Genomic DNA, 10,699 nt, shown 5'->3' on the forward strand with positions numbered 1-10,699 from the left:
GTCCTTGTGTCCATGACTGTATTGTGACCTGTATCCCTACTATGTCTATGTGCTTTTGTTGTGTTTTTATTCTAATGTTATTTATCTTGATTTTATTCTGTTTTTATTGCTAACCCTTTTTTTACACAGGATTTTAGCCTGTACCTTCTGGCAGGGGGACTGCCAATGGAAATTAGCCTTTTGGCTCAAATTGGGTGCATTTACATCTGTAAAATGTTTTATTAATGTACACTGTCCCCCTTGAACAAATAAAGTAAACCAAACCGAACTTTAGTGCAGTAACTGAAGCTGCCACCCCCCCCCCCTTCCAACGTGCCTGATTGTTATGCATTTTACTCTGCCAATTGGCGACCCAATAAAAACGGGTCCGTGACCCATTTCGGATCGCGACCCTAAGTTTGGGAAACGCTGAATAGTAGATCCAAGTCTAACAAAAAAATTATAAATTGACAGCCTTTTTTTTTTTTTTTTTTTTTCACAATGGATCATGACAAACCAATTACATAATCCAACATATGTGTAACAAACTTAACATATTCCAGTTGACTATCTTTTTTGGAGGATTCGTTCAAAGGCTATTCATACTTCCATTTGTCTATCTATGGCGGACTCATTCAGAAAAAGTTATTCGGTTGTGGGAGGGATCTGGGGTCACGTGGAGTGTGTTATACGAAATAACAACGGCTAACTTGACTGTTTCAGCCAATCAGAATCAAGATATTTGCATGCCATTGTATAAACTAACCTTTATACTATCTTTTACTAGTATGCACTCTGCTACTAAGGAATATACCTTGCCTATATCATTACCTACTATGCTAAAATGCACTCAAGTCTGTAGCACTCAACTTCCACACTGTTTGATGAACAATGTTACTGACCCTTAGCTGCCAGAGTTGTACCCTTCCTGCTGACTTGTTGTACAGAACTTGTAAGTCGCTTTGGATCAAATCGGCAACTAAATGTAAATGTAAACATAGGAATATGATAAATGTGTCTCCGGGAGAAAACTGCCCTCTGAGATTGAATTAACCTCCAGATGAAGAACCATACATATCAGTACATGTATGTGTGTTTGTATGTGATGCTTCATACGAATAATATAATACTCCAGCTCTATTGTCTTTCTGGATGTATGCAATTGAAAGATCTGAAAGTCCTGCCTTCTTTTCTTGATCTTCTAATTAGGGCTGCTCGATTTATCGCAAAAATCATAATCACGATTATCTTGGTCAATATTGAGAGCAATTTTTTTTTATCTACTTTTTCTCCCCGTTTTCTATTTTTCTCCCATCCCAATTTCATATTATCCAATTCTACCCTCCCCTGTCTCGAACGCTGTTAGACCATGCCTCCCACTGGTCGGCTGCAATGTGGACGAAGCCTTGCATCACGTGTCCCCTCCGGTACACAAGGAGGCAGCCGTCGCATCTTTTCACCTGTACAGCGCGATCTCTCAGCGGCGAGGAGTAACGCGTGGGAGGCTCACGCTGCCCCGATACTTCCTGATTCTGCTGTACAGGCGCACCAACCGACCTGTAGGAGTCGCTGTCCACAACGTCCGATCCCCACCCACCGGCTTTCCCACGCCCTAATACTGCCAATTGTATTAGTATGAACGACCAGCCAAGCTGGTAGCAACGCCGAGAGCTGGGCTCGAACCCAGCATCTTCTGTGTTAGTGGCGAGCGCCTTGCCCACTGCGCCACTTAGCCGCCGGAAACATGCATTTATTGAACCAAAATAAATAATGTGATTCTACAGTTGTAATTAGAGGTGATTTCTATTTAGATTTGTACTGGAGGATTTAGAAAAGAGGGTAGGGCTTGAGATGGGTCAATTGGGTTTGAAAACTTGAAATTAACTTATATGGTTCCTTGTCCTAAGGATTCAATTTAGATTTGTTTGAAAAGAGAGGGAAAAAGATTTACATAGAAATCCATTTTTGTACAGATGTTTTTTATTAGACATTCTCATTCTTCACACTGACCGGCACTGTCTCTTGTACAGGAGGACATTGCTAAGCTGTTGAGGTACGAGTCATCGGCGCTGCCCGCCGGCCAACATACCAACATCATTGAGTACGCCTCCCGCATGAAGGCCGGCACGCGAAACATCTATTACATGTGTGCCCCCAACAGACACCTGGCCGAGCACTCTCCTTACTACGAGGCCATGAAACAGAAGGACATGGAGGTATGATTTTATTTGATTTTATTACTTAAAACACTTATTTCCAAAGTGGTCCTCCATGGAAAACATAAAAACACTAACAATAAAAACAAAACGCAATAAAAACAAACGCAATAAAACAAGACATTAAATACATTTCGTACCCTGCGTCTCAATCCTACACTTCTTCCCAAAGAAGCGCCTTTACTTTTGTTTTAAAAACCGCTTTAGTCTGGCTTTGCTTGATGTGCAGACAGACTGTTCCATATGGAGATACCAGTGTAAATATAGACAGACTGTTCCATATGGAGATACCAGTGTAAACATAGACAGACTGTTCCATATGGAGATACCAGTGTAAACATAGACAGACTGTTTCATATGGAGATACCAGTGTAAACACAGACAGACTGTTCCATATGGAGATACCAGTGTAAACATAGACAGACTGTTCCATATGGAGATACCAGTGTAAACACAGACTGTTCCATATGGAGATACCAGTGTAAACACAGACGGACTGTTCCATATGGAGATACCAGTGTAAACATAGACAGACTGTTCCATATGGAGATACCAGTGTAAACATAGACAGACTGTTCCATATGGAGATACCAGTGTAAACACAGACTGTTCCATATGGAGATACCAGTGTAAACACAGACGGACTGTTCCATATGGAGATACCAGTGTAAACACAGACGGACTGTTCCATATGGAGATACCAGTGTAAACACAGACGGACTGTTCCATATGGAGATACCAGTGTAAACATAGACAGACTGTTCCATATGGAGATACCAGTGTAAACATAGACAGACTGTTCCATATGGAGATACCAGTGTAAACACAGACTGTTCCATATGGAGATACCAGTGTAAACACAGACGGACTGTTCCATATGGAGATACCAGTGTAAACACAGACGGACTGTTCCATATGGAGATACCAGTGTAAACACAGACAGACTGTTCCATATGGAGATACCAGTGTAAACACAGACGGACTGTTCCATATGGAGATACCAGTGTAAACACAGACAGACTGTTCCATATGGAGATACCAGTGTAAACACAGACGGACTGTTCCATATGGAGATACCAGTGTAAACACAGACGGACTGTTCCATATGGAGATACCAGTGTAAACACAGACGGACTGTTCCATATGGAGATACCAGTGTAAACACAGACGGACTGTTCCATATGGAGATACCAGTGTAAATTTTTTTGTTTCTGGCCGTCTTACTCTTTACAGCAGGAACACAGCAGGACATAATGCTGGCTCTTGTGTTACGGTGGTGTTTGTTTCTTACCATATCCACAATGGTAAGACTTGATCATATAACAAACATATGGCCTAGTGGTTAGAGAAACCACCCTGTAATTGGTAGGTCCGATGTGGTCCTTGAGCAAGGCACTGAACGTCTACCTGCTCAGGGCTGACCCTGTGCTTCGTCTCCTGTGGTAACTTGTGTAAACATGTATATCTGACTCGGAGGGATGTGCCAAGAAAGGGGTTCCTCTAATTAAACTTTGTATAATATGGTGATGATGACAAGTGCTCTTCATCTAGATCAGTGGTTCTCAACTGGTCTAACCTCGGGACCCAACATTTTCCTTAGTCATTAAGTCGCGACCCAAGTTTTTTAACCACTATGATTTATTTCACTTTTTTTTTTTTTTTTTTTTTTTTTTCATGCACTGTTAAAAACATGAAATAAACACAAAGTGCAACAAAAGTGCAACTAGGGCTAAAAACCCAATGAAATAAAATAATAATAAATAATATAATGCTTCTTAGCAGATTTCTTAGCTTAACATAACAGACCTAAGTTTGGGGGAACTAATGGGATAACTGGGGTTGCAACAAAAGTGCAACTAGGGCTAAAAACACAATGAAATAAAATAATAATAATAAATAATATATCCTTCTTAGCAGACTTCTTAGCTTAACATCCCAGGGAACTAATGGGATAACTGGGGATGTTGTTTGCTCCTGACAAGAGTCTCAAAGTCTGGGGTGATGGTAGACAAAGCAACTCTGAGGTCATGCTCAATGTCCAATCTGTTCCTCTGCTTTGTCTTCAGCTGGACCAGAGCTGAGAAGCCACTTTCACAAAGATAGGTAGTGAAAAAAAAAAATTTACACGCACATCCGCGACCCACTCAAAATGGCCCCGCGACCCACTTTTGGGTCGCGACCCACCAGTTGAGAAACACTGATCTAGATAATGTTTACTAATATACTGACATTGACCAGTGTCATGATGAAGTCTTTGAGTGGAAGTGCTGATTTTAAGAAATTCTCTCCATTTCCGATCATAGCCCAGATCCTAGGTCAGCTAGCTAATGCGGAGAGGCTTGATACTATCATGTGCTGTTGAATTTAAGTTGTCCCGTGCTGCTCTCTCATGTTGCTTCTCTGTGCAGGTGCTGTTCTGTTATGAGCAGTTTGATGAGCTGACCCTCCTGCACCTCAGGGAGTTTGACAAGAAGAAGCTGATTTCAGTGGAGACGGACATTGTGGTGGACCACTACAAAGAGGAGAAGTTCCAGGACAGCAAACCTGGTCAGATAACCTCCTGACATCCTGTCTCCACTTGTGTAGGCTGTTAGCAGGACACCTTTTAGCCAGAGTGCTGCAGTGCTGACTCTCCTCCCTGTTGTCTGTAGCCTCCGAGCGTCTGACCGAGGAACAGGCTGAGGACCTGATGGCCTGGATGAGGAATAGTCTGGGGTCTAGAGTCACCAACATTAAGGTAATGAAAGGAGATGGTCTCTGTGCACATGTTGGTCCCTGGCTCTGATTGGACTGCTAGCAGAAACCATACATGACTTAATCTATACACTGTTGGGAAGAATACGATCATGGCTTTCTGAAAATACCTTTTTATTATTTCTCTTCTCCTAGTATCAAGTGATATTGACTATGTTCCGAGTGTTGTCGGATCATGTTTTTGAAAGGTTTCACAGGTTAATACAGTGGAATAAGTATAAATGTACTATATCATTTTTAACCCAAAACATTGCTTAAATGACATGCAACTCTTTTGACAGGTGACCCCTCGTCTGGACACCCACCCGGCCATGATAACGGTGCTGGAGATGGGCGCTGCCCGCCACTTTCTGCGCACCCAGCAGCTGGCCCGCAGCGTCGAGGAGAGAGCCCAAATACTGCAGCCCACACTGGAGATAAACGCTGGGTAGGAGCGGGGAGGGATGGGAAATAAGGATTAAGGGGAAGGGGTGATAACAGAAAGGGGGATAGAGATGGGTAGTACAGGGTTAGAAGAGAGGTTTAATAAGAAACAAGATGGGTAGTACAGGGTTAGAAGAGAGGTTTAATAAGAAACGAGATGGGTAGTACAGGGTTAGAAGAGAGGTTTAATAAGAAACGAGATGGGTAGTACAGGGTTAGAAGAGAGGTTTAATAAGAAACAAGATGGGTAGTACAGGGTTAGAAGAGAGGTTTAATAAGAAACGAGATGGGTAGTACAGGGTTAGAAGAGAGGTTTAATAAGAAACAAGATGGGTAGTACAGGGTTAGAAGAGAGGTTTAATAAGAAACGAGATGGGTAGTACAGGGTTAGAAGAGAGGTTTAATAAGAAACAAGATGGGTAGTACAGGGTTAGAAGAGAGGTTTAATAAGAAACAAGATGGGTAGTACAGGGTTAGAAGAGAGGTTTAATAAGAAACGAGATGGGTAGTACAGGGTTAGAAGAGAGGTTTAATAAGAAACAAGATGGGTAGTACAGGGTTAGAAGAGAGGTTTAATAAGAAACGAGAACGTTCTCCCTGAACGTCAGCAAAACAAGAGATGATTTTTTTTTTTTATATTTTTTTTATTATTGCAGAACAAAAATTATTAAAAGTCAGTACTCAACACATAATGCATAATGAAACTTTCAGTCAAGGTGGTTAAAATTACATGCAAGTACAGAAACAAGATAAAACAAAAATAGTCCATAATAACATTTTGACCGTATACAGTGTATATCCAATAAATTACAATTATATAAATTATATAAAATTATATAAATGTTAGTATAGAATATACCCCTAATACCTATTTTCTAAAACCCTACACACATATGCTCCAGCTCGAACCCCCCCCTCCCGGACCCCCCCTTGGATAGTACCTCCATTATCCCTCACTCCTAACCAGACACTACCATTATAAGCTAGCTTTTATTCTCTCCACCACTTCTACCCACATTGACATTTTGGATTCATTGAGACCCAGAATTCTTGCTGTAGATATTTCTTGATATATCACATCGAGATATGTAAGAAACCAAACTTTCCGGCACATTTTTTCCGGTTGAAACCAGCGTGATGCGATCAGCTTTTTAGCTACTGTGATACCCGATAAAACCAATCTCTTTAGCTGTGGATTCACTGCAAACTCAAAAACATCATTCAATAGTAATACCGAGGGGTGTACAGGTATATTCCAAGATACGAGTTTTGATAACTGTTGGGACACATCTTTCCAGAATGCCTTAACTGGTGGGCAGTCCCAATACATGTGTATAAATGTTCCTTCGTCCCCATTTGTACATTGGGAGCATTTGGAGTCTTGTTTAAGCCCCATTCTGCACAGTCTTATAGGAGTCAAGTATGTCCTGTGAATATAGTTCAGATTGATTTGTTGATGATCCGGGTTCCTTGATGTGAGTCGGACATTTGCCCAGGCACCTTGCCAATCAAAGTCATTTTCCAGGTCTGGTATATCCCTCCTCCAGACAGTGTCTAGTTGAAGGGTTTCATACGAGGACGTTAGTAATTGATAATAAAAACCTGATACAAAACCTCCTAATGTTTCTCCTTCATAGAAAAATTTGTGGAATCTGTGGTGTTCAATTGGTATGAGTAATGGAACACCGTGAGACCTCAGACATAGTCGTAGCTGTATATAAAAAAGCCATGTGACAAGAGATGATTGTGGACTTTAGGAGGTTGGGGGTCAGGGACTACAGTCCCCTCAGCATCGACGGGGCACCGGTTGAGAAAGTGAACAGTTTTAAGTACCTCGGAGTCCACATATCCGAGGACTTGACATGGACCACACACATTGACAGTGTTATCAAGAAGGCACGGCAGCGCCTCTACTTCCTTAGGCGCCTAAGGAAGTTCCAAGTGAGTCAGAAGATCCTTAAGAACTTCTACTCATCCACAATAGAGAGCATCCTGACTGGCAATATCACCTCCTGGTTTGGGAATAGCACCGCACAAGACCGTAGCAGACTACAGAGAGTGGCCCGTTCAGCCGAACGCACAATAGACCTATCTCAAACCCTGCCCCTTTTCTTGATCCTCCAATCACAGCTGTCGCTTACCTCGGACAAATTTTGTTTGTACGAGGAAGTCTGAGGTAAGCGACAGCTGTGATTGGAGGATCAAGAAAAGAGGGCAGGGTTTGAGATAGGTCCATTGGAGGGGGGCTTCCCACTCTCCAAGACATTTACAACAAGCGCTGCATGAGGAAGGCTAAGAGAATAATCAAAGACCCCAGCCACCCAAACAACTGCCTCTTTGAACTGCTGCAGTCCCCAGGCCATCAGGATGCTCAATGAACAATAACACTATGTAACAGACTATCAAATACACTCACAGCACACACATCCACACGTACACACTCACTTTAAATGGACAACTCACTGTAGCACCCACTTTACTCACTTTAGACACTTAACACACTTTATGTTACTGGCAGGAGATTTGAACATCACCTTACCTCATTGCACCTCACAAGGTGGCACCACAAGCTAAGCTATTGTATATTGTTGTAACTGCATTGTATATATATGCCCTTGTATATATATACTGTATATATGTATATTGAACACTTTTGTTTTGTTTACACTTGCTTACGTACTTGACTTTCTATTTTATACTTATTTTATACTATCTTTATTTTATCTAGCACTCTCAGGAGCAAAACAGAAAGAAGCATTTCATACAAAGTATTCTGTATTTCTGTATGACAACTAATAAAGAAACCTGAAACTTGAGATGGGTAGTACAGGGTTAGAAGAGAGGGGGGACCTGTGTTGTTCACTAGCACATCTGACTGGCTGCCCTGCAGCCTGACATACTGTGGTCTGTTGGTGAGGTAGTCCTTGATCCGGGCCAGCAGGCTGTGGCCTGGCTAGTCGCTAGTACTTCTCCACTAGCCGCAGAGGTTTGATGGTGTTAAAGGAACTGGAGAAGTTGAAAGAAGGGAACAGAAGCTTCTCCAGGTGTGTGTAGCCTGACATACAAACTGCAGGGGGTCTAGGGAGTCACTCACCCGGGGCTTGAGGTGTTGCAGGACCAGCCTGTTGTCATGATTTATGGCCTGTCCTGGAGAGCTGTCCCAGCATGCATTGCAATAGGAAAACAACCCTACCACCTCGTCTCGTCCTATTCCGATATGTCACTAACCCTTCCGAGTGTCACTGAAAGAGTGTTAAGAGTTTGAATTGAGACTGAGCCCTTGTGTCGGTTTCTTACTTTCTGCCCTTTTGTTCTTCATCTCCCAGACATGACCTGATCAAGAAGATGCACTCGCTGAAGGAGACAAACTCGGACCTGGCTGGACTGCTGCTGGAGCAGGTAGAGAACTGGGTGTATATGCTTTCATTTGACCTATTTTATTGTTGCCTTTTGATTGTGATTTGGACTTCAGTTAATGGGGCACTTTACCAAAACGAAATTATGTAGATGATAAAATAGCAATACATTGTCTCATGGGGACTGCTACCTTATCATTTCTTTGAGCTCTCCAATGTGTTCAATGTCCCCAGTGGCCTCTTCAGGGCCGTTGTTTTAGCAGTTCATACTCATCAGATGATGACTGAATGCTTTTTTTGGAGGGGGGACATTTGGAAGTGGGTTGCTATTTGAATTGAGGTCTAAAGGTCTTGTGTTGTACATATTCAATATCACTATACGTGTTATTTTGCAGATCTACGACAACGCCATGATCGCAGCAGGACTGAACGATGATCCCAGGCCCATGATCGCTCGCCTCAACGAGCTGCTGAGTAAAGCCCTGGAGAAACACTGAGACAGGAACATTACTGACTTGGCTGTAGTAACTATGGCCTATAGACTGAACCATCTCCTTCAGGCCCTACCAAGCAGGAGCCTCTCCCTTTCCAAACGGCACCACGGGCCACAGTCCCTCTACCCAAACGTCCCCTACAAGATGGACTGCCCCGCCCAACCATGAAGAGCACATACTTCAACAGCAGAAAGACAGGTGGAAAGATGGAATGTTGGAACTATTTTTGACATTTTTTTGTTTGTATCTATTCTATAAATGTTGTCTGTTCACCACCATTTCATGTGCAAGTTGGTGGCATTATTTATAAATCTGTGCCATAAGTGGATTCAAAACCTGACGTTGCTTCAAGGCGATATCACTTTAGTGAAGTGTTTAACTTTTTAGCATGCGTACCATCCATTGAGTTCATGTAGTCAACTGCTGATGTGGCCTGCCCAAGGATGTCCGTTGTGACATAACTCAATTGCTTTCACATTGAAAAGTTACACACAAAAAACATACTGCTTTAAGGCTGTTAAGGTATGGACTAATGCATTATTGCGACAAGTCGCCATGTAATTGTGGTTCACTGTATTATTGCGCTATTTAATTATTTTGTCTTTTTGACTAAAATGTCTACTTTTAATCACAATTCTGACTCAATGTTTTGTTTTATTGTAATTTTATTGATAAAGTGAACACAAAGCCCTTGGTTGTATAATAATAGTTTCAGGTTAGGCATGCACACCATATTACTGATAATGTTGATCTGCAAGAAAGAAAAGAAACTGATTGTTGACTACAACTGATATTCTCAGCATGGTCAGCTTTTTAAGTTACTTTCCATAGGTACAAGTCAAGTAGGGGAGGATAAAAACCTGAATGCTGGGTGTTACTGATTCTTGAGGCCACTAATTCCATCAGCTGACTATTCATGAAGTCACATTAAGGTTTGAATGCGAAACGGAAAATGCTCTATCAAAGTGACATCTCTGCAGAGGGTCTTCAGCTTAGGGCTACAAGCGTCCCAGTGAACAAGCGTCCCAGTGAACAGTTTAAAAACTATCCATGTTGCAAATTATTTCTTCCTTTTTGAAATGTTACCCTTTTGTTACATAATTTGATGTGAAATTCCTTTAGTTTCTCAGAAATGTTAAATATACAACGGTTATGTTGTGTAGACGATATATTAAACTGTGTATGAAGACAAACTGTCACCCCAGGTGTTTTAAAGTAATTAATATGTACAGATGGTATATTAGCCTTAGGTGAAAATATAATTTAAATATCTGTGTTCAAATAACCATAGTGCCCCAGCAGTGACTCAACATAATTTTTTTGCGTTGGTACTTTTGCACCATCAACTTGACATCACACCCACATCGTACAGAGTGACCCAGATGGATTACAGCATTTACTGAACCCTCGACAGCGTCTTCATTACCTGCAGGCCTAATTAAGAGAAGGAGTTTGATATTTTCTGCCAGAAAGTCAA

The 10,699-nt window shown here is 41.8% G+C and overlaps 1 protein-coding gene across 1 annotated transcript in view; it reads left to right on the plus strand.

Moving 5' to 3' along the window:
- trap1 (TNF receptor-associated protein 1) overlaps window positions 1–10,676 on the plus strand; it is a 28,915-nt gene extending 18,239 nt beyond the window's left edge. Inside the window, exons 13-18 of the mRNA XM_084328787.1 lie at window positions 2,010–2,195; window positions 4,604–4,742; window positions 4,847–4,932; window positions 5,231–5,376; window positions 8,699–8,771; window positions 9,124–10,676. Of these exons, the coding sequence (XP_084184913.1) occupies window positions 2,010–2,195; window positions 4,604–4,742; window positions 4,847–4,932; window positions 5,231–5,376; window positions 8,699–8,771; window positions 9,124–9,225 (732 nt within the window). The 3' untranslated portion in view covers window positions 9,226–10,676. The remainder of the gene's footprint in view (window positions 1–2,009; window positions 2,196–4,603; window positions 4,743–4,846; window positions 4,933–5,230; window positions 5,377–8,698; window positions 8,772–9,123) is intronic.
- The last annotated feature ends 23 nt before the right edge of the window (window positions 10,677–10,699 follow it).

Source organism: Notolepis coatsorum (assembly GCF_963971535.1).
Source record: "Notolepis coatsorum genome assembly, chromosome: 14".
NCBI lineage: Eukaryota > Metazoa > Chordata > Actinopteri > Aulopiformes > Paralepididae > Notolepis > Notolepis coatsorum.